This window comes from Aethina tumida, chromosome 1, assembly GCF_024364675.1.
Source record: "Aethina tumida isolate Nest 87 chromosome 1, icAetTumi1.1, whole genome shotgun sequence".
NCBI lineage: Eukaryota > Metazoa > Arthropoda > Insecta > Coleoptera > Nitidulidae > Aethina > Aethina tumida.
In genome coordinates, this window is record NC_065435.1 from 6,757,840 (window position 1) to 6,784,156 (window position 26,317).

Genomic DNA, 26,317 nt, shown 5'->3' on the forward strand with positions numbered 1-26,317 from the left:
ATAACACTAAAATGTGACAATTTACTTTCAGTCGCACATACAACAAATCCCGTTAAAACACGCCGCAGATAAAATTTAATGTTGAAAAAGTGCAGAGTTATTAAACATTGATAAATTTACATTAAATGCCCATGTAGTCCCACACACCACGCACAACTGTGAAAAGAAGTTGAATTGTTTGGGGTTTAATTTGTGGCAAACACGCAAGATTATCAATCAAATACGGTGTAATGGCAGTCATTTGTTTATTTATGTTTTTCATGAGCCCGGAATATGCATAAAAAATGCCCGTACTATTTCACATTTTCGTGTTTACATTTAAATCGATAGTGACGTAGGAAAAAAACGGAAAGAACGGACCCAGTCCGGTGTTTGACGGTTTCATTTAGAAATGCGAATTAACTGGTCGGAAGTGCAAGACGATTTCTTATTCGTGGCGCAATTTTAAGATTTAATTGTAGTTTCTGTTTAAAAAGGGCATTTATTTAAAGTTCAGTTAAACTGCTGCTTTACTTTGGAAGTTCTTTGAACGTTAGAGCTCTCTATAATGGATTTTTAAAAACAACCGAATTGCATATGGGATTGCTACTTTGAAACGGGAACAGACATTCGAATCGCATAAAGCTGTCGATAAGTTTAATTAGACTTTTTTCCATTATTATATCGGACCGTTTCCGATGATTGAAATTAAAAACAATAAAAAGCGCATTCGAATACGGCAAAAACATTTCAATTACTTGACGCAGTCATTGTTAAACAATCGTAATAGTTTTTCACACCAGAACTGTTGCGTTTCCACTACGTGCAATATTGATTTTCCCATAAAAAAAAGAGGTTTTATTTCAATTATTCCGGGATTTCAAAAAAATTATATACAAAAACCAATTAAGCACACGATTTTAGTTTAAACGCCGGCTTATTTAAACGCCCCATTTCTGAACTGAATTTAATTTGTACTAGTAAAGAGAGATTACAAGCAAATAACAGAAACCTTTGTCACGATCTGGAGAGCGGCGGGGTGTGGGGATGGAAAAAAAAGTTTTTTCCAGGGCGTCGGAAAATGCGAAACGTTGATTTTAATGTGCACACAAACGTGATAGGCATCTGAATACATTACGCTCAATTTTATTATAAAATTATTTTTATTATTGCTGCCCTCTTGGCCACTACGTGCGAGGAAATGATTATAAAATGGCTTTTTATTTTTACATCAAAAGATGATTCGTTTCTAATGGTGTACAACCATAAAATCAACCGACCTTATTGATTGTTTGCGACGATTTGTGAAAAAAAAAAGCAACGTCGATTGGAAACCGTTTAGCTTTGGGAAAATGAATCCCGACGTTATTTTTGTTCGAAGAAATTACAATGGTATTGAGCCACTTACGTAAGTACAAATTGACCTATTGATTACTCGACAAACTGGAATATTTAGCCAGTAACAAACTCTATTAACCCATTCTTTAAACAATGGAACACTTAAACGTCTGTGTTCGAATTTAATACCTGTATCGAACACCGTGCTTTTATATTTTTGCGTTTCGCTTTAAATCAATTCGAAGTGGACAATAACCCACACGGACTTTTGTCTATTAATTTTTCAATTTTTTGTTTCGCTGCAAGCCACGGTTTATTCAATTCGGCGATGTGACTTTTTTGGTCATCAATCTTTCCAAAAAGAGAAACACAAATTTTACAACATCAAAGCACAACAACAGAAATTAAGACAAGCTGGTTTTTAAATCAAAAAAAAGTTTTTAATTTTCACATACTTTGTAGTTCTACTTAATCAAAAGGAAGCTTTTACATCTGAACCTTTTAATTAGTCTAACCAGATTTTATTTCAGTATATTATTTTGTTTATTATTAAGTAAAACTATTAAAATTAATTTTACTTATTTTTAGTTAATTTTTCATTATTGGTTCCACGATTTATTCAATTCGGCCATGTGACTTTGGTCATCAATCTTTACAGCAATTTTCTCGAAAAACCTCAAAATTTTAACAATATTAAAAACATGTTTTACTAATAAAACAATAGACATTAAAACCACTTATTTTTTATATAAAAATGTTTTAATATATGTCTTTTTAGCCAAAGTTGATCAAAGAAAAGCTTTTACTTCTTACCATTTTAATTAAACAAATCAAACATTATTTTAGAGTATTATTTTATTTATTATTAAGGAAAATTTCAATAAATTCTTTTACTTATTTTAATTAATTGTAAACATATCTAATTATTCAATTTTTGTTGCACTTCAAACCATGATTTATTCAATCCGACTATGAGACTTTTTAGTCATCAATCTTTATAACAAAATTCTCTCGAAAACCAGCAAAATTTAACAATATTAAAACACGTTTTACTTATAAAACAATATAAATTAAGACAACCCATTTTTTACATATAAAATGTTTTAAAATATCTCAAAGTTTGTAGTCCTAATTGATCAAAGAAAAGTTTTTACTTCTTATCCTTTTAATTAGACAAATCAGATATTTTTTAGTCCATTACATTACATTTATTTATTATTAAAAAAAAATATTATAAATTCTTTTACTTATTTTAATTAACTTTAACTGTACCTAATTTTTCAATTTTTTGTTTCACTACAAACCAGGATTTATTCAATTCGACTATGTGTCTTTTTTGGTCCTTAACCGTTACAAAATTCTTTCGAAAAACGTCAAAATTTAACAATATTAAAAACACGTTTTACCGATAAAATAATAGAAATTAATACAACCTATTTTTTATATCAAAAATGTTTTAAAATATCTCAAAGTTTGTAGCCCTAGTTGATCAAAGAAAAGCTTTTACTTCTTATCCTTTTAATTAGACAAATCAGATATTTTTTAGTACATTATTTTATTTATTATTAAGAAAAATTATTATAAAATATTTTAGTTATTTTTATTAACTGTAATTTTACCTAATTTTTCAATTATTTGTTTCACTACAAACCAGGATCTATTCAATTCAACGATATGACTTTCTTGGTCAGCAGTCTGTACAACAAAAATTCTTTCGAAAAACCTCAAAAATTTGACAACATTAAAAATACGTTTTGTTAATAAAACAATAGAAATTAAGATAACCTATTTTTTATATCAAACAAGTTTTAGAACATCTCAAACTTTGTAGTCTTAGTTGATCAAAGGAAAGCTTTTACTTCTTACCCTTATAATTATACAAACGAAACATTATTTTAGTGTTATTAATTTTTATTAACTGTAACTGTATTTAAATTTTCAATTTTTTGTCACACCAACTACGATTTTTTCAATTCGACCATGTCACTTTTTTGGTCATCAATCTTTACAACAAAATTCTTTTTACAAATCTCAAAATTCAATAACATTACACGTTTTATTAATAATCCAATAAAAAGTAAGACAACCTATTTTTTACATCAAAAATATTTTAAAGTATCTGAAGCTTTATAGTCCCAATTGATCAAAGAAAAGCTTTTACTTCTTACCCTTTTAATAAGACAAACCAAACATTATTTTATTTAGTATTAACGAAAATTATTATAATTATTTTACTTATTATTTTATTAACAGTAATTGCTTTTAAATGATATACCAGGGGTCCTCAAAAAGCTTTTACAACGCTTCAGCAGATAACTTAATAACTTTGTAAGTTTAATTGAGTTAAATTATATTCTTATCTTTAAGTAAATCTAAAGATTTTTTACAGATAATAGAAATTATGACAACATAATTTTATACCAAAAATGTTTTAAAATATCTCAAACTTTGTAGTCCTAATTGATAAAAGAAAAGGTTTTACTTCTTACCCTTTTAATTAGACAAATCAGATATTTTTTAGTGCATTATTTTACTTAATTTTATTAACTGTAACTGTAAATAATTTTTCAATTTTTTGTCACATTTCAAACCACGATTTATTCAATCCGACGTTGGGACTTTTTGTTCATCAATCTTTGAAGTTTGTTTCTCCCGAAAAACCTCAAAATTTAACAACATTAAAACACGTTTTGCTAATAAAACAATAGAAAATAAGACAACTTATTTTTTATATCAAAAACGTTTTAAAAATCTCAAACTTTGTAGTCATAATTGATTTAATAAAACTAACAAAACATTTTTTAGTACATTACTTTATTTATTATTAAAGAAAATTATAATAAATTATTATACTTTTATTAATTGCGACTGTATTAAAACACTTTTACGACGCTTCAGCAGACAAAAATTTCATCAACTTTATACTATACTTAGTTGATTTAACATATTTTTTATGTTTATATGGCCTTTTAGATACATCCTGGATGTAAATTTAATAATTTATGCGTTTGAATATGGAAATTAGTTAATTTATGATGAGAACTATCTGGATAATATGGTAAATTAGGCAGACCTATTTAAAAATTCTAAGCTTTGGTAAAATTGGGAGCTAGAGCTTTTCAGGTAACTAATATATTCAGGCCATTTACTTTTTACTATTTACTATTTTAATTTGATAAACAATATATTTTTTTAACAAATTATTTCATTAACATAAGAGAAAATTATTACAACTGATGCTCCCCCAAATAAAACTGAAGTAGCTTTCTATTAATGTAAATTTCAGGCAAATCAACAAATTTAGAACTTCGTTTGCCTACCACAACACCCACAGACACCCCCTACGTTACGAACAAGCACAACAAAAAATTAATTAATAACACAGTTCGATTTCCAAGCCCGTGAACTATGAATATAGACACAGCGCTTTCAATTTCGTTTCCTATGAATTAGTTGTTCGACCATCTCCGCATCGGCGTTTAGTTTTTCACGCAGTCAGCGTTTCGGCACTTGGAAGTCAACGACACTTTCTGACGGACTCAGCGCAGTTGTTTGCCCCAACTTCGCATAAAAGATGTGCGACGGTTTCAACTCCCCAAAAATGTATAAACTATACCACCCACGCAAAAAAAAACGGCGGTTATTAATTAAACAGGAATTCGAATGGATTACGTCCAAGGTTCCGTTTGTGCCGCATCCGATCAAAAATCACCAGCCGAACGTCAGATAAATTGCTAATTAATATGCACTAATGCATTTTAAATTGAACGTGTTTTATACCCGACTGACAAAATTTTCTCGCAATTTGCGTTTTAATTATTTAAATGAAGCCAGACGATGCACTTGAAAGCGACAATCGATATGTTGTTGCGTAAAAATTTATTTGCCGGCTTTTTTCGTTCCGTGCCGGCATCGGGGTTGCATCCACCGTATTACGGCTACAATAAATATTAAACAACCGGCGAAGTTGTGTGTCTACGAAATGTTTTGTCGGAAACATGGCGGATTTTCGCTATCGGCCGAAAGAACTGTCCCACAGGCGGAATATAAAAATTTAATTATCCTTCGAATTGTCAACACAACTATTTCCATTAAACTTGCACGTTCCCAAGTAAGTTTTCCAGAGTCCATAAATAATTATTTTGTCCGCCGTCCGTTTTTTTGTTTCCAAAAAAAAAACCCTACTTATTATTAAAGGCATATTTTTAGCTCGGTAAAATTCAAACAAGCTTTTTTCTGGATGAAAAAGCCAGTAACACAATGATTTTCTCCGTGCCAGTTTTTCATATGAAAGATGTAACATTTTGAACCCCTTGTTGAAAATTGATTACTTCTAAAGTTACGGCCATTTATATAAAGCTGAAAAAGTTCGGCTGAAAAGTTTTTTTTTTGCCAGCAAGTGTATAATTGTATGGCAAGTTTTATGAATTATAGTTGTTAGGGGCCAGATTTAGCATCCCATCCGCAGTGTCTACAAATCAATGGATTTAAGATAAATTAATTCCAATCTCAACTTTGTTTCCACCATCTGATATTGATTTCCTAATACTTTTTTCCTCCTAATCTTATATAAACACTAACTAAGAAGTCTGGTGGCTTTACTCCTCCGTCCTTTAGTTTTCCCGGAGTACTTTGCCATTATTAAATTTCCTACATACAACGCCGTTATTTATTTACAGTTTAACGTAAAAAACAATTTATCGAAAATCGATCAATTACAATAACTTTCGTGTGGCTTTTGTGTTTTACAAAATTATAAATAGTAATTACTCATTTACTTAACGTGTTCCTTTGTATTTAATTTCAATTATTGATTTTTAATCAATAACTGGAACGCGGCAGTGAAACTACCTTTCGTTCATATTGTAATTTAATTTCTGATCAACGTTCACTTCTAACTCGACTGCAAATAAAAATTCAATGTGCAACTTTGCCTACAAATTTCAATGTAACTGTTTTTAAACGTTCGTCTATTTAAATTTAACGATAATTATTGATTACCATTACATTTTCAATTATGGGATTATGCAAAGTAGCTTAAATTTATGTTTTCTGAGACTCAATTCTTATCCATGATCTAATTTACTTCACAGAATTATCACAGTTATTAATTAAAAATCATTTCATTAATTATTAATATAGAATTAAAAACTAATATTTTGTAATAAAAATATTGCTATATATACACTTGTATAAGTTTATAATTTAACTAATGTTGACTATCAACAAAATTAATATTCACTTAATTTCGATAAAATTTACTTTTTGACACTTATATCATTATCCTATAATTAATTCAACCTTGATGGTTATAATCCCATTATTAATTATTAGCTATTAGTCAGAATAAAGGCAAAATTTTTCTTGGATATTTTATTATTGTAGTATAAAAATTATGACTTCTTATGCTTCATTAACATTTGTATCAATTTTCAGTTATGTTGACTAAAATAAATACGGAGTAATAATAGTCATTTAATTTCAATAAAAGTAATTTTTTGACAGTTATATCATTATATTATAATTAATTCGACAGAATTAAGTCAAAATTTGTCCTGAATATTTTTTAATTGTAGTAAAAAAAATACCTCTTTTTTGTTTTATTAAATATTTGTATCAATTTTCAATTATGTTGACTATTAATAAAATCAATACATGGTAATAATAGTCACTTAACTCCAATAAGAGTCATATTTTGACAGTTATATCATTATTTTATAATTAATTCGACCTTGGTGGTTATAATCATGTTATTAATTATTTGCTAATAATCAGAATTAAGTCAAAGTTTGTCTTAAATATTTTATAATTGTAGTATAAAAATTGCCACTTTTTTTGTTTTATTAATATTTGTATCAATTTTCAATTATGTTGACTATTAATAAAATCAATACATGGTAATAATAGTCACTTAACTCCAATAAGAGTCATATTTTGACAGTTATATCATTATTTTATAATTAATTCGACCTTGGTGGTTATAATCATGTTATTAATTATTTGCTAATAATCAGAATTAAGTCAAAATTTGTCTTAAATATTTTATAATTGTAGTATAAAAATTGCCACTTTTTTGTTTTATTAATATTTGTATCAATTTTCAATTATGTTGACTGTTAATAAAATCAATAAATAATATTCCCTTAATTTCAATCGTTTTTGACAGTTATAGGATTATTTTATAATTAATTCGATTTTGGTGGTTATAATCCTGTTATTAATTATTAGCTAATAGTCACAATTAAGTCAAAATTTGCCTTAAATATTTTATAATTGTAGTATAAAAATTACCATTTATTTGCTTTATTAATATTTGTACCAATTCGATTATTAATAAAATCAATACATAGTAATAATATTCATTTAATTTCAAGTCATATTTTGACAGTTATATCATTTTCTTATAATTAATTCAACCTTGGTGGTTATAATTACATTATTAATTATTAGCTAAGAGTCAGAATTAAGTCAAAATTTGTCTTGGAGATTTTATTATTGTAGTATAAAAATCATGAATTTTTATGCTCAATTAATAAAATCAATACATAGTAATAATATTCACTAAATTTCAATAAAAGTCATTTTTTAACAGTTATATCATTGTCTTATAATTAATTCGTCCTTCGTGGTTATAATCCCATTATTAATTATTAACTAACTGTCAGAATTAAGTCAAAATTTTTCTTAGATATGATATTATTGTAGAATAAAAATTGTGATTTTTTCTGTTATTATTAATTATATTAATATTTGTGTGCTTTCAATTATGTTTACAATTAATAAAATCAATACATAGTAACAATATTCACTTAATTTCAATAAGAGTTAATTTTTGACTGTTATTTAATTATCTTATAATTAATTCGACCTTGATGTTTATAATCCCATTAGTAATTAATAGTTAACAGTCAGAATTAAATTAAGGTTTGTCTTAGATCTTTAATTATAGAGGTATAAAAATTTCTGCTTTTTTAATCTTTGTATTAATTTTCAACTATGTTGACTATTAATAAAATCAAAACATAGTAATAATATTCATTTAATTCCAAGTCATATTTTGATAGTTATATCGTTTTCTTATAATTAATTCAACCTTGGTGGTTATAATTACATTATTAAGAGTCAGAATTAAGTCAAAATTTTTCTTGGATATTTTATTATTGTAGTATAAAAATCATGATTTTTTATGCTCAATTAATAAAATTAATACATAGTAATAATATTCATTTAATTTCAATAAAAGTCATTTTGTGACAGTTAGTTAAATTAATTTGACATTAGTGTTATAATCTCACTATTAATTATTAGCTAACAGTCAGAATTAAGTCAAAATTTGTCTCGAATGTTTTATTATTGTGGTATAAAAATTGTAATTTTTTCTGCCATTATTAATTATATTAATATTTGTGCGAGTTGTGTTCACAATTAATAAAATCAATACATAGTAATTCATTCATCATTGTCCTTTAATTAATTCGACCTTGGTGGTTATAATTCATTATTAATTATTAGCTAACAGTCAAAATTAAGTAAAGATTTGTCTTATCGGGGTATAAAAATTATGACATTTTCTGTTTTAATAAATTTTAATCAAATTTCAATTAAGATAACATTTAAAAAATAATTGATAATATCAATAATATTCTTGTAGTTTATTTTAAAATATTTTAATAGTTGTTAAAATCGCAATTGAACAGTATACAACCATTTAATTACAATAAATCTATTTTTGGAGAAGCTTTCAAGCGTTTATAGCAAAATTTTCACAGCATAAAAATGCAATCGACTGGATTTTAACGTGGTGCGGTCGTTCGACGTTTCCAATGCAATTTTTCCTGTCAATTTGCGTAAAACTGTTAGCATGCTGTTTATCATATCCGACTAATCGATAAATCTGTTTTGTTATAGGTCTGCCAAACTATCCTGGTAAGTAGATCGGTCGTATTTGTGTTGTAAGTCAAAGGCGCTCTAATTTCAGTTTAGTTTTGGATCAAGTGGAAAAAGATAAACCGCTACTTGTGCCGGGGTTATAAGCGATGCACTTTAATATACGATGCGACGCGTCGGTTTGTTTCATGCATAATCTGCGGCATCAACAGCTTAAACGGATATTTGTTATATTGTTTTATTATCCGGGCACGTTTTATTTTTTATTTTTATTTTTTTTTTTTTTGTTGTGACAATGGGGCGCAGGAGTTGTAATTAATTTTTGTGAATGGGCACAATTAATAAAATTTCTTCGCTATGACTTTTCTTTCAGCCATTACAGGCTACTTAATCCTTTACACGTTTAATGGTAGAACATGATGATTAATGTTTTGGAGGGCCATTCAGGAGATGCTCGCACAAAGAGTGAAACTGTACGCTTCCTTTTATCATCCATATTTTGTATATTTTGTTGAAATTTACGTTATAGAGCCAGAAATCACGTTGCGATCTTGCTTTTGCTTGTGCCGTTCCATTCTCCACTCTTCTACGAGATACTAAACAAATTCGTGTTTGTCTCCTTTGATAGATGTTAACATGAGAACTTGTCTCCTCTAAAACAGTAATATATGGAACTTTCATGTTATACAAATGCATTCTGAACTTCTGCGTCATACATCAAAATTAATTATTTCTATTAGGGCTTCGTGCACTACATCTCTACAGCATCTCATTTGCTTCTGCCACAATCAAGATTAAATAAACTTGAATTTCGTTACAACAAACTATTTTAATAGTTGGGGATTTGTGTTTATTTATACGAATAGCTGAAAGGCTCAGCCATTCACTTTCTAACATAGCCACCTTGTTTCAGCTGGTTCTTTACATCTAGAATATGTTTACCCGAATAGAAATAAATTTCTTGCGACATTTTTGCTCCGCCGTTGTTTAGGAGTTATTTTTCCGTGTTCCTTGTATTTTTTTTATACTCGGCAGCATTATATCCCTCGTTACAAGTTAAATTAAGGAAAACGTTGAAAGAAAAGGAAGAAATATTACACACAGAATAATACATCAGGGAATTATTTTAAGTTTGGTGCCAGTTTGTTTTGCGGGGAACAAAACAACGTGCCCGTAATATAAAACAGATTTTCAAGTATAAAAGTAAATTGGATGCGCTAAAAAACTTTTTCATAATTTATAACGGACAATCTAAATAATGATAATAAAGATTTTGCGATGTTTTTCGGGCACGAAACTACACGACGACCGTGTCCCCCACAACCGACGTCAAATTGAATTTAAATAATTTAATGTTACGGGATTTATTTATTATTTTTATTAAGCCTACGTAATTTATTTTGTTGCGTGCATTTTTAAATGGATTATTTTGAGGCAATAAATCATTGGAAATTAATAAAATTAATTGGTTACTATAATTTATTTAACGAAAATGTACATAAAAATATTGTAAAATTGCTAAACAATAAAATGATTGATTTTTTTACGTATCTATCCATTAATATAATTTCGGGATTTCATCTGTGGTATTTAATAATTTATTCATAAACCATTTTTAACTTCCTGCAGACGTTTACACGCAAACGATTTTTATTTTTTATAAACTGATTGAAAAAAAAAATGTTTTAACATTAACTAAAACTACATTTACAATAAAAATGGGGTTGCTCCCACAAGGGATGAAACCTAAACCAAGCTTTTAGGGGTGTAAAATATTAAAAATAGCCTTATAATAAAGTGAGGATCAAATTTCAATAAAAAATTGGGGGTGTATTAAAAACAAGAGGATTCAGGGGTTTATTTAACAAAGGACAGAAAAAAATTCTAAACAGCTAAACAATAAATTGGTCGTTGAATAATATGGGAATTTATTATGTATTTGGATCGCCCCAGTAAAAAAATCTTTACGCTTTTGAATATTATTATTTTCTTTAGTTATTTGTCCATTCATATTAAGTATTATAATAACCACACTAAAAAATAACTGTATAATAAAGTGACAATCAAATTTAGATAAAAAATGGTGGGTGTATTAAAAATACAAGTTTCTATAACTATTGTAAAAACGAATTTATCCAATTTAAAAGTATTAAAACAATCAATTATTATTTATAATTCAATTTTGATCCAGGACAGTGTCCATTTTTATATTAATTATATTGAAGCAACAAATCATACAAACAAAAAAAATAATAGATTAATATAAACATACATAATAATATTCCAGACAGTTAAACAACAAAATAAAAGTAAATATTTGCTCCCAAATTTTTATGCTTTTGATTAATTTTTTGTTCAATATTAATGTTTCTTAGTTATTTGCATATCTATTAATAATAAAACACAACATATTCTTATGATAATTTGAAAATTGCTTATCTATAACATAATTTATTGAAAAAAAAAATGAAATTCCTGTTAGTACATATTTATAAACAAATGATTTTAATTTTTTATAAATTTAATTGAATAAAAATGTTTTAAAATAAAATAACTACATTTAAAATAAAAATGGGGATGATCCCACGAGAAACGAAATGTAAACCAGACTTTTAAAGTTATAAAATATTTAAAAAAATAGGGATCCAATTTAAATAAAACATTGGGGATGTATTAAAAACATTCAAGATTCAGTAGTCTATAACCATTAAAAAACCACTTCACACAGTTTAAAAGAAATTAATCAATTATTCGCAATTCTATTTTGATTTATAAATTAATTATTTTGAAGTAATAAAACACACAAACTTAAAAAAATTAATAGATTAATATAAACATACATAAATAAATTCCAGACAGTTAAAGAACAAAATAAAAGTAAATATTTATTCTTAGTAAAAACATATTTATGATTTCGATTAATTTTTTTTATTCAACATTAATTTTCCTTTAGTTGTTTGTCTGCCCATTAATATATTTATACAGTATTTATAATTTATTAAAAACAAATTTTAACCTCCTATTAATATATTTTTACAATTAAATGATTTTAATATAATAAAAGTGTTTTAAAATAAAATAACTACATTTAAAATAAAAATGGTGGTAATCCCACGAGAGGCCAAATCTTAACCAGGCTTTTATGGTTGGAAATTTTGTTTTTAGTTTATTGAAAATAGCTTTATAATAAAGTGACGATCAAATTTCAATAAAAAATTGAAGATATATTAAAAACACGATGATTCACAGCTTCAAAACTATTATTAAATCAATTTATTCAATTTGAAACTAATAAAACTGTATCAATTTTTCATGATTTTATTTTGTTTTACAACTGTTTTTAATTTTAGTTGAATTATTTTGAAGTAGTAAATCACACAAAGTTAATACAATTTATTTAACAAAAACACCTAAAAATATACCAAACAGTTAATAAAATAAAAGTCAATATTTGCTCCTAATAAAAAATATGTATGCTTTCGATTGATTTTTTTGTTCCACATTAATTTTTCATTAGTTATTTGCCTGTTCATTAACCTAAGCACCACATATTCTTTCGACCATTTAAGAATTCCTTATCTAAAGTATTTATAATTATTGAAAACTTAACTTAAATACAAATGATTTTTATTTTATATAAATTGATTGAATAAAGTGTCTTGAAATGAAATATTACTGCTTTTAAAGTAAAAGTGGTGGTGATCTCATGAAACCAAGATTTTAGTGTAATAAAATATTGAAAATAGCTTTATAATAAGGTGACGATCAAATTTCAATAAAAAATTTAGGATATATTAAAAATACGGAAATTCAGAGGATCTTAACTATTATAAAATCAATTTATTCAATTTAGTAAATTTGTATCAGTTTTCCACCGTTTTATTTTGTATTACAACTGTATCTAATTTTAAATTAATAATTATTTTGAAGTAGTAAATCACACAAAGTTAACAAAATTAATAGATTAATATAATTTATTTAACGAAAACATACCTAGAAACATTCCAAATAGTTAAACAATAAAATAAAAGTCAATATTTGCTCCTAATAAAAAAATGTTAGGTTTTCGATTGATTTTTTGTGCCATATTAATTTTTCATTAGTTATTAGTATGTTCATTAATATAAGCACCACATATTCTTTCGACAATTTGAGGATTCCTCATCTACAGTATTTTTAATTTATTATTTATATGTATTTATATACAAATGATATTGATATTATATATGGATTGACTGAATAAGAGTCTTAAAATAAAATAATGAATATAAACCAGGCTTTCAGCAGTAAAAAAATATTAAAAATAGCTTTATAATAAAGTGAGGAACAAATTTCAATAAAAAATTGAGGATGTAACACGATGGATGATTCGAGGGTCCATAACTATTATAAAAGGAATTTGTGTAATTTAAAGGTAGTAAAACAGAATCAATTTTCCCATTTTCTAAAATAAATATGTTTAGGGTATTTTAATGAAATGTTCCCGAAAGTAGGATGTGTATATATTGTCAATTTTGATTTATCTGATCCATTGTAAATAGAGTCGCCCAAAATGTAGAAAATGTACTTTTCTGTTAAGGAATAATCAATTTCCCTGTGCAGACAATTTTTCTGATTCGTGTCGCTTCAGCACTATTGAATAAAAGGACCGGATCGTGATGGCGGAACAGTTTTTTTTTTTATTAATTAGGTTATTGTTGAATCCATCGACAAGTGTCGGCCTGATTAGCGTGCGAATCGTAAAATATAATTTTACATACAATTAACCGAAACAATGGGATTTAATTAGAAAATCACTTAAAAACCAATGGCGTTGATATCGGTTTTGTTTGAACCCTTAAACGTGCCAATCAAGTCAGGTTCAGTTAATGACAGGTGAATAACACTTTGTATTCTAATTGATGCGTAGTTTGATGGAGGGTTCTAAAACACATTTCTCATCAAAATTTTCCGTCCGATGCCAAACACACAAAGTACCTGGAACATATTTATACACGTGGCTTATGTACTTAGGTCGCCGGTAAACTTTTGCATTTGTTTTAAGGACCCTCTGGTCATATAGACTCTTTAACCAATCCAAATATGATTTCTTTAACGGTGCCTCGCCGCAATTTTAATTTAGTTTGAGATTTTAAAATGACAGACTGCCGGGTACTTTAATTTAATACCGCCGTATATTGGTTCACAACAGTTTTTCGTTTGTTTTTACATAAAATGCAATTTTCAACGCAGCACCGAATTTTAATAGAAACGAAGTGTTTACTTTAAACGTCGAGGCCGCAGTTACATTTTAGTTAATTATTTACTTTTTTTAATTGAATTTAATATATATTTTCCCAGTTAAAATGTACGTTCAGTTCAAATTGTCCGGCTGATACACATTATTATTAATTATGCTAATGAATATTGATTACGTGAAAAAATATTCTATTATTGATGCGGCATTAATTTGTATGATTATATAATTTCCTTCAGTTGATTTAAAACGTTTTAATCCATATTAAATAAATTACGTTTATTTTTCAGTTTTACCGCATCGATATAATTATAATAAACATAAATTACTCATAAAATACAATTAATTTTATTAACACTTTTTATGGAGATGCTTAAAAAATTAAACAATATAAACAAAAATTTATAATTCAATAGAGACACGTTCATATAATTTTATATTTATCTTACTTATTTATTTATCTAAAGAATATTTTAAAACCGACTCATTTTATGTCGTACTTATCAGTTACAAGATTGTAAAGGCTTTTAAGGATACGTTGTATAAAATAAACTTTGGAAATTGAAGTTTTATTTAATTTAGACTACTGAATTCTTTAAGAAACCCTACAATAAATTAAATTAAATTTGTTTACAATTTACTCGATTTAAATGAGAAGTTTACTGAACAAATAATCGTGTGTGTTAAGTCTCTTTTTAATCCAAAGAACGTTTGAAAATATAGCAAATATTTGTTTCGGTTTTTTCTGTCAAAATTGCAAAAATTGCTAAAATTAGAAATGTATATATAAAATCATAATTGTTTATTTAATTAAGTGCAGTTTCTCTGGTGAAACGATGTAAACACTTATAAAATATAAAATTGAAATTTTATTTAATTTACACCACTTAATTTTTTAAAAAAGTCTACAATAAATTATATCAAATATATTTGTTATTTTTTATTCTATTAAAATTAAGAATTCGATGAACAAATAATCGTGTGTGTTAAAAATTCTTATTTTCATCTAAAAAAATTTGAAAAATACCAAATATTTTGCTTCTTATTTAATTTTTTTATCAAAATTGATTCTACATTATATTTTATTGTAATGAATCAATGTAAATTTTATGCTTAAAATCATAATTGTTTTTAATTTATGGCACCTAAATCAATTTATTTTGAGTCACACTTTATCTAGTGAAACAATGTAAAGACTTTTAAGAACACGTTGTATAAAAATAAACATTTAAAATAGAAATTTTCTTTAATTTAGACCACTTAATTTTTAAAGAAACTCTGCAATAAATTAATTCTAAATTATTTATTATTTTTAACTCGATTTAAATTTAAAATAGGATGTTAAACAAATATATGTTAAAAATTCTTATTTTCGTCTAAAAAAATTGAAAAATAGTTATTTAACTTTTTTATCAAAATTGCTTGGAATTAATAAAATTAAACGTTTCAAATAATCCATAAGATCACCTAAATTAATTTATTTTGAGTCACACTTTATCTAGTGAAACGATGTTAAGACTTTTAAGAACACATTGTATAAAAATAAACATTTAAAATAGAAATTTTCTTTAATTTAGACCACTAAATTTTTAAGGAAACCCCACAATAAATTAAATCAAATGTATTTACTATGTATATTTTAAATAAATTAGATATTTAATGAACAAATAATCACGTGTGTTAAAAATTCTCTTTGTCATCTAAAAAATTAGAGGAATAGCAAATGTTTTACTCGTTATTTAATTTTTTTGTCAAAATTGCTTCGAATGAATAAAATAAATGAAATGTATTTAAATAAATTAAATCAAATGTATTTACTATTTATATTTAAAATAAATTAGATTCTGAATGAACAAATAATCGTGTGTGTTAAAAATTCTCTTTTTCATCTAGAAAATTGGAAAAATAGCCAATATTGTACTCGTTATTTAATTTTCTTGTTAAAATTGCTTCGAATAAATAAAATTAAACGTCTCATATAAGCCATAGTTGTAATCGAGTCATAACTAAATTATATTTTTTTTGTAATGAATTAATCTAAAATTTTATTTAAACGAAAGTTATTGTACTTATTTTGAATTATTCTGTATCTAGTGAAGCGTTGTAAGGATCTTTAAGGAAACGTTTTATAAAATAAACTTCGGAAATAAAAGTTCTATTTAATTTAAACTAGTCAATTCTTAAAGAATCCTCCAATAAATTAAATTAAATATAAAGGAAGAGTTGACTGAATAAATAGTCATGTGTTTTAAGTAGTGCCCTTTTTATCTAAAGAATGTCAAAATTGCCACAAATGAAAGTTTAATCTAGTGATAACAAGAGTATATTGTAATTGTTTTTAATTTGTCGCAGCAAGTTGGGCTTATATTGAGCCACTTTATCTGGTGAAACACCGTAAAGACTTTTAAGAATGCCTTGTATAAATAACTTCAGAAATAGAAGTATTATCTAATTTAAAAGCCCTTCAATAAACTAAATTAAATACAATTTGAATGAAGAATTTGAATTATTTCAAATAAATAAAAGTAAAAAACATCGGAGAATAAAAATAGTTGGAAACAGAAGTTTTATTTAATTTAGCCTAATCAATTCTTAAAAGAAACCCCTCAATAAATTAAATTAAATGTGTTTATAATTTGGTCGATTTAAATAAGGAATTGATGGGGTGAATGGTTAAAATGTGGAGTGGTATCAGTAGTGATCCGGCTGAGCTGAATAAATTTCATGTAATCTCTGAAGCAAAGGTGTTTTTATGGGGCAAGAGTGAAGTGAGGCATTACGTCACATTCAGACCTAACTGGTAACTTAGAAATGAATGCGAATGCTACACTATTCCCTGGCAAATTATAAAGATTTATAGACATGTAACTTAGGCAGGGCATAGAACTAAAATGGATCTACCCCGGATCCATAAATTTGCTCCAAATTTAGTAGTGTGACATAGTTGTGCCTTCGACAACATTCTTTGATGATCACTTTATTTCATCAAATACACGCCTTTATTAAATCCAATCGATTATGTACACAGTTTTTTTTTTAAACTGCACATTTTATGCACCCGACGCAAATTTTATACCTTGTGTCCGTGGCATAAAACTTAAATGCACTGGTACTTTATCACGTCTAATTATACGAGCCCAGAACGACTTGTGACTAATTAAATATTGAAATTCGAGCCGGTTTAAATTTTATTGAAATTACATCCGACGCAAAATAAAGTTTATTTTCAATCTAATCTGGTTTTCTGTACAACTTCTCCGGCCTCGCCTGTCCACTACAGACTCTCAAGTCACTAGGTAAAATGTAATCTTTCAATTTGGAAAAGAGAATTCGAGAAAAACTTTTCCTCCAAACCGGGCACTGATTAATTCTTATCAAGGAAAACAATTAGTTTTTTTTTAGGGGTGCACCGAACATGTCAAATGTTACAGTTTAACTAACTTTCAAATAAACACAAAACGCTTCAATCTACTTAAAAATTTTAATTAAATCACGTTCAAACCATGCAAGAATATTTTCTAAATCACCGTAATTTTTAAAAAATGCACAATGGTTATCGCCCATTCGACGCTTCATTATTTTTCCATTTAATCACTTCATTTAAACCGGCTGATCAATCACCCGGCTTATGCAAGAGAATATTTTCCACTTTTAACAAAAGCAATTTTCTTGTGTGTAAATTAATAACATGTAGAAAAATACGCGGAAAAGCTTATTATAAAGCAATGCCACGGCAAAAAAAAATATGAGAGTGTTCAACTTTTACATGCAATGGCCAACCCATTCATTAATTTTGCATATGAATGTGCAGTAATGAATATTTTTATTTGATTATTTTAAATGACCCGCATTCTCTTTACGATTTCCATTTTTTAAAATCCGAATTAAAATGTTAATGTCCGGGTGTTTTTATTGTTTTCCATGTGGAAGATACACGTATGGATGTACTACGTATTTCAGTTTTGTCCAGCTTCTCGACTAAATGTAGGGGTACTGAAAAAAGTAATTTACGTTTGCGTTTTACTTTAAGTAATATAACTTTCTTTAAAGTTACTTTTATTCAATTAAATAATCACCATTAAAATCAACAATTTTTGAAAACTGTCTATAGGCAAATTCAGGCTAAGAAGATAAAATTCAGATCCATGAGGTCCTGAAAAGAAAATCCTGCTACTATATTATTTTTTATTACCAATAAATATAAACTTAATATTCCATTTTAATTTCTGCATTTTTTGATATATCTAATTTTATATTTGAACTGAATTTTACAATTCAATATTAATATTTAAAATAATAATGATTTTTCTTTCATTTACTTTTGAGTTGTCATTTTTATTGATTTTTATATAATTTCGTTAACACAGTTTCAAATAAGAATACTTTGATTATTTTCTGTTTCAAACAAATTTGTTATTTTAATTTTTTTATTACTAATAAATATAAACTTAATATTCCATTTTAATTTCAACATTTTCTGATATATCTAATTTTATATTTGAACTGAATTTTACAATTCAATATTAATATTTAAAATAATAATGATTTTTCTTTCATTTACTTTTGAGTTGTCATTTTTATTGATTTTTATATAATTTCGTTAACACAGTTTCAAATAAGAATACTTTGATTATTTTCTGTTTCAAACACATTTGTTATTTTAATTTTTTTATTACTAATAAATATAAACTTAATATTCCATTTTAATTTCTACATTTTTTGATATATCTAATTTTATATTTGAACTGAATTTTACAATTCAATATTAATATTTAAAATAATAATGATTTTTCTTTCATTTACTTTTGAGTTGTCATTTTTATTGATTTTTATATAATTTCGTTAACACAGTTTCAAATAAGAATACTTTGATTATTTTCTGTTTCAAACAAATTTGTTATTTTAATTTTTTTATTACTAATAAATATAAACTTAATATTCCATTTTAATTTCTACATTTTTTGATATATCTAATTTTATATTTGAACTGAATTTTACAATTCAATATTAATATTTAAAATAATAATGATTTTTCTTTCATTTACTTTTGAGTTGTCATTTTTATTGATTTCGTTAACACAGTTTCAAATAAGAATACTTTGATTATTTTCTGTTTCAAACACATTTGTTATTTTAATTTTTTTATTACTAATAAATATAAACTTAATATTCCATTTTAATTTCAACATTTTCTGATATATCTAATTTTATATTTGAACTTAATTTTACAATTCAATATTAATATTTAAAATAATAATGATTTTTCTTTCATTTACTTTTGAGTTGTCATTTTTATTGATTTTTAAATAATTTCGTTAACACAGTTTCAAATAAGAATACTTTGATTATTTCCTGTTTCAAACTCATTTGTTATTTTAATTTTTTTATTACTAATAAATATAAACTTAATATTCCATTGTAATTTCAACATTTTTTGATATATCTAATTTTATATTTGAACTGAATTTTATTTACAATTCAATATTAATATTTAAAATAATAATGATTTTTCGTTCATTTACTTTTGAGTTGTCATTTTTATTGATTTTTAAATAATTTCGTTAACACAGTTTCAAATAAGAATACTTTGATTATTTTCTATTTCAAACTCATTTGTTATTTTAATTTTTTTATTACTAATAAATATAAACTTAATATTCCATTTTAATTTCAATATTTTCTGATATACCTAATTTTTATTTGAACTAAATTTTAGAATTCAATATTAATATTTGAAATAATAAGGATTTCTCTTTCTTTTTAGTTACCATTTTTTTTTTTTTTTTTGATAATTTTATTAACAGTTTGAAATAAAAATAAAACAAATTTATTACTAATAAATATACACTTAATATTCCATTTTAATTTCAACATTTTGTGATATTTCTTACTTCTACTGAATTTTACAATACATTTAAAATAATAATGATTTTCGTTTCATTTACTTTTGAGTTGTCATTTTTATGTATGTTTACATAATTTCATTAAAACAGTTTCAAATAAGAATAGTTTGATTATTTTCTGTTTCAAACTTGTTATTTTAATGTTTTTATTACTAATAATATAAACTTAATATTCAATTTAAATTTCTGATACATTACAATACAATATTGATATTTAAAATAATAATTTTAATTTATATTGAATTTTAAAGTAAAATAATATAAATATGTAAAAAAAGAATTTTAACATTTTTATTCAATATACTACTTGTATTAATAATAATTACCAACTAAAACTTTAATTCAAATTGAAACAAACAATAAATATTTTATGTGTTGTTACCAAAATATAATTTAATCAGCTTTCGATACATAAAATTAGTTAAAATCAAATTAATTAATATATTAATAGCCTAAAATTAATTTATACATCAATTTAAATTTGACGGAACATTGTTGCTTAAAAAATCAAATAAACAAATTTGCCAAACTATTTGATTTTAAATTAAGTCAAAACACAGGCAGTTTAATTAGTAAACCGATACAAAATAATGTATTTAGTTAAAACAGCGGCGAAATGGTAATGAGAACTTGATCCGGTAAATATTTTAGAGTGTGTAAGTGAATTCGAAGGGAATAGAGAAATACAGAGTTGATTGCAAAGCTTAGTGACTTACAGGTATGGGCAGTTAAATCTAATTGGTTTGTCAGTAATTGGACTGGTAATACTGAGCAGCGAACTGGATCAAGATAGCTTTTGCTTTTCCTCTGTTCTCTTTCACTTATCTTTATAGGACTAATGGGGTATATGATACGGATAACTAGATTGAAAAAAAAATATATATATAGCACCCGGGCATTTGTTTTGTTTTCCTTAATTACACATTCTAAAATTACATCCACTATTAGGTACCGGAACAAGTAATTAACGTCTCCTGTTTTATTTGAATATATTTTTAAATTTTACTTTGGTACATTTTTGTATTTTATGTGAAAGCTTTTGTGTTCTTTCTTAATTTTACTATTTTGGCTTCGTAGGTTTAAATGTGGCTATGAATGTTTTAAAGATGATGAACGTCAAGGCGTTCCTGAAACCTGTACCAACGAATTAAGTAACATCCTGTACAAAATTCTCGTGTAACATGTTGGAAATAAACCAGTTCTTGATACACTCAAAAATGAAATTATCAGAAAATGTTGAAATAAAAATGGAATATTAAGTGTATATTTAATGGTAATAAAACAAATAAAATAATCATTATTCTTATTTGAAACTGTTAATGAAATTATTTAAAAATCAATAAAAATAGCAAGTCAAAAGTAAATGAAGTAAAAATCATTATTATTTTAAATATAAATATTGAATTGTAAAATTCAGTTCAAATATAAAATTAGATATATCAGAAAATGTTGAAATTAAAATGGAATATTAAGTTTATATTTATTAATAATAAAAAAATTAAAATAAAAAATGAGTTTGAAACAGAAAATAATCGAAGTATTCTTATTTGAAACTGTGTTAACGAAATTATTTAAAAATCAATAAAAATGACAATTAAAAAGTAAATGAAACAGAAATCATTATTATTTTAAATATTAATATTAAATTTTAAAATCCAGTACAAATAAAAAACTATAAATATCAGGAAATCTTGGAATTAAAATGGAATACTAAATTTATATTTATTAGTAATAAATAAATTAAAATAACCAATGAATTTGAAACAAAATAATCAGACTATTATTATTTGAAACTGTGTGAATAAAATTATTAAAAAAGTACTAAAATTGAAAAATTAAAAGTATATTTTGGCTCTCAATTAAGTTTAGCATAAAAAATTTTGACGAAATTCGATGAGACACAAAATGAAGAAATGTAGACATCTCTTAAATGGCATCCTAAACCTATTTTTAAAATAAATATGAATTAATAACTATCAATTAAACTTAATTTCAGTACGTTGTATAAATCAAAATACATATGTGACTCTTAACCCATAAAACACCTCTGCTTCAAGTTCACATAAAATTTATTCACATTTCAAACATTTTACTACGCCAATACCTTATTTAATACTGGTAAATTATAAATAAGAACAAAAAATGAATAAAATTGATAGGTTATAGTTTTGGGAGCAGTGTAAGGATGTTAAAGTGCAGTTTTGTAACTGCAACAAATTTTTAATGGAACATTTATCGGGTTAAAATCTGTTGTGTCTCCTTTGAATATTATATTTTATACGAAAAGGGCACTAAAACTGAAATGCGTTTTTAAATTGGACTATACCGTCTACTGTGACTATAACGCCTGTTTTATTTACTCTATTAAACTCTTTATGCGCTCCATTCAAAAATTTATATTTTTATACTATTAAAAACATGATAATCAACAGACGGATACTCATAAATTGCGCAAAGACACAGTCGATGATAATTTCGGAATAAAATTATACTTTGAAACTAGACAGTTAACTACTTTTGAAGATGACAAACTCCTACAAATTTCATTATAATTTGATGGAAGGCCTAAAGCTATTTTAGGCTATAAGGAGAACAACTAAACTTATGCGTTATGAATTCAGTTGGATGACACGTTATCATACTCCAACGGAAAATATAAATATCGCCCCACTCATGAAATTATGGGATAGTTTATAATTTAGCTGGGGCTTTTAAATTATGAATAATTCGCGTGACTATTGGCGAAGGAAATGTTTTTTTATTGTGGTGCTCGCGTTTACTTATGTGCCATAAAGCTTTGTATTAAATTATCACATTGTTACAAAAAGTCATCTGTGATGATTTATCGTTAAAAAGTACAAAGACTCGAAGAACGTCGCGATCAATGGCAACAAAAAACGCCGCCAAAAATTGAAATTAAGGTTTTACAGCCCCAATTACACCCCGACCCTGTTGGAAAACAATAAAAAAAAACTTTGCCTCGGTATAAATATAAAATAAGTCTCAATTTGCTTAGAGAATGGTGTCAGATATAAAGTTCTTTATAAAGAGTTGTATTTTATATTGTGGAAAAGTTGTTTCCAGGTTTCTCAACTCGAATATTCCTCGAATACGAATCACATAATGTTCTAAATGTATGTTTCAAATCAAAGTTTTATGATATGGGGCCAAGTTTCAGGAACAATCTTCGGATGCGTGTTCTGCGCATGATTTCCGGATCTGTATAACTCAAAAATCGGTTTATCTCCATTGATTCGAACGAAACTTTCTTACTATATAATTTTACATCTCATAAAACAATGTACTGGAAGCTTTCACCCACCTTACTGTTGATTTTCTATTTAATATTTATGTTATATCAATTAAAATCATTTTAGTTTCTTTAAATTTGTTTTTTATATTTCTTACTTTTGAATTTCAATTATTTTCGAGAAAATTATTTTCAAAATTAAAAAGTTTTTCTTAATGTCGAATATGAAAGATTCATACAAATTAGCTAAAAGTTAAAAATGTAAAAATTACTTTGATGATACTAAACTATTTGTACATTAATAAATAAATATTCAAATTCTTCAATTTTTCTTTAATTAAATATTATATTATATATGATTAATATTTAAATATATGTCAAAATTAAAAACTTATGAAAATTGGTTCATTTTAAGAAATATTAAGTTACTACATTTTTACCTATATTGAGCTAATTTAGAATAAAATGTTAAATTATTTCTTCTATTAAAAATAAATTTAATAACTCAATTATTATTTAAATTATTTTATCTTTTTCAATAATTCCTTATTTAGTTTGCTTGTAATTAAAAATGTCCAAAAAATATAATTATCAATTTTTAATTTAATTTTCAAAATCGTATTTTCAAAATTAAACTATTTTTTAAAATGATGTTTTTGATTATTTTGATAAATTCTTCAATATTCTATTAAAAACTTTCAAAGCTTTAATATATAATATAGGATTTTTTCATTAATTGCTGTTTTATATTTTTTGCAAAATTAGAAAAAAATATTTTAAAATTCAAATTTTATTTGTCTCATTATTAAACATATTAATTTGAATTATTATTTAAATTAGTACTTTTTATAAAAATTAACATATATGATATACATTTCAATTAAAATTAAAAATCTTGTTTCTTGAATTTTTTATGTTTTTGAAAAATTAACGAAACAAAATTTAACATTACACAATAATCATGTAATGAAGAAAATTACTATTATAATTTTTAAAAATTCTTCAATATTTAGAAATTTTTAAGGATACATTTCGAAACTTATTAATATTAGTAATATTAAATATTACACTAAATAATTACGGTATTTTTTAATAATTACTGTATTAAATCTTTTCAAAATTAATATTTTCTAAATTTAAATTTTATTTGCCTTATTCATTTGTTAGTGTTTTTTTTTTTCAAAATATTTTATAAAATTATTAATTAATATATAATATATTATATTAAGTTTTAACCTATTATATATAAATGACTAAATGACTTTTACTATATTCACCATAGTTAACAGTTAATTAATTATTTATAATTAAAATTCCCAAAAGAATGGATTTTAAAAATTTTAGTAATTAAGATAAATTTTAATTTAAATCAAGAAAATTACCATTAAATTAAATACATTTTTAAATTCTATTTTATTGTCTTGAAATCTCCTTCAATATATCATATTTTAGAAATTTTCAACTACAATTTTATGGATATTTTTTTCAACAATTATTGTATTAAAATTTTGTATTTTCAGCTCAAATTTTACTTCATAAAATTATTCAATATATTAATTTAAACAGTCAGTTATTACTGTACTTTTTTATAACAATTTCCATATGTATTATAAAATGTAATTAAAATTATAAATGTTTTAAATGTTTAAATATGAATGTACTACTCTATGTAGTAAATATTATATTTCATTAAAAGTTAAATAATTAACAGTAATTACAATTACCAAAAAATATCTAGATCTATTTTTTTTTTTAATTTAAGCTAAAAAAATTAATATTATATTAAATTCTATTTTATTCTTCTAAAATATCCCAAAATATATGAAATTTAAGCATTTTATACATTTCGAAGCTTTAATAAATAAATATTTCAGTAATTACTATATTTAATTTGGAATTATTTAGAAATATAAATTCTATATTTATTTGGAACAGTGTACTGCAAAATTAGAATAAAAAATTTAAATTTTCTTTCAAAATATTTTATAAAATTGTTCAAAATCTTAATTTAACCAACACATTTTAAAGCTTTAGCGTATTTTGCTTTCTATTTAAATCATAGTACTTTTTATAATATACTTAGTATATTTAGTATATACGGTAATTAAAAATATGTTTCTTTTATTAGATAAATAAATCAATTGACTTTAATTAATATTTCAATATCTCTAAATTTATATAATGTGGTCTAAAAAGTTATAAATTATTTCGAAGACCACATTAAATTATTTATAAATTGTTGTTAATTATTGTAGTATTGTTCAATTAATTCAACTTAATTAATTAATTAATATTTTTCTAGTTAATTATTTCAGATCTTTGTAAGTGACTCAACTGAATTATTTCATCATTTTGTGATCTATAAGTGCAGTTTTTACTATTATCCAACTAGTTTTCCATTAAAGGCTTACACAGGGATTAAAATTATTTAATTTGGCTTTACTGAATTTTAGAACCAAACCTAATACCTGAAACCTAATAATACACACAATGTTTTGCTGAAGTATTAATCAGCACATAGGAAGGTCAAATTAATAAGATAAGTTGGACTTGTGTCAGCACAATAGAACATAATAGGGACACCTTATAATTTAACGAAATAATAACGAATTAATATTAATCGGCCGCATTGAAATCAAAAATAAAATTAAAAACAAATAATTTACAATTTTAATTGGTCTAAGCTTACATTTTCCGTGCCGTGTAGTGGTGGGAGCATGCAGG

General features: G+C 24.8%; 2 protein-coding genes across 2 annotated transcripts in view; one reads left to right on the forward strand and one right to left on the reverse strand.

The window, feature by feature from the left end:
* Nucleotides 1-26,317, reverse strand: part of LOC109608367 (uncharacterized) — a 315,358-nt gene that overhangs the window by 215,233 nt on the left and 73,808 nt on the right. The gene's annotated exons all lie outside the window — the stretch shown is intronic.
* The window catches only part of LOC109608374 (agrin-like), a 327,266-nt gene that overhangs the window by 197,785 nt on the left and 103,164 nt on the right, over nt 1-26,317 (forward strand). The window contains exon 7 of the mRNA XM_049962316.1: nt 9,226-9,243. Coding sequence (XP_049818273.1) covers nt 9,226-9,243 — 18 coding nt within the window. The remainder of the gene's footprint in view (nt 1-9,225; nt 9,244-26,317) is intronic.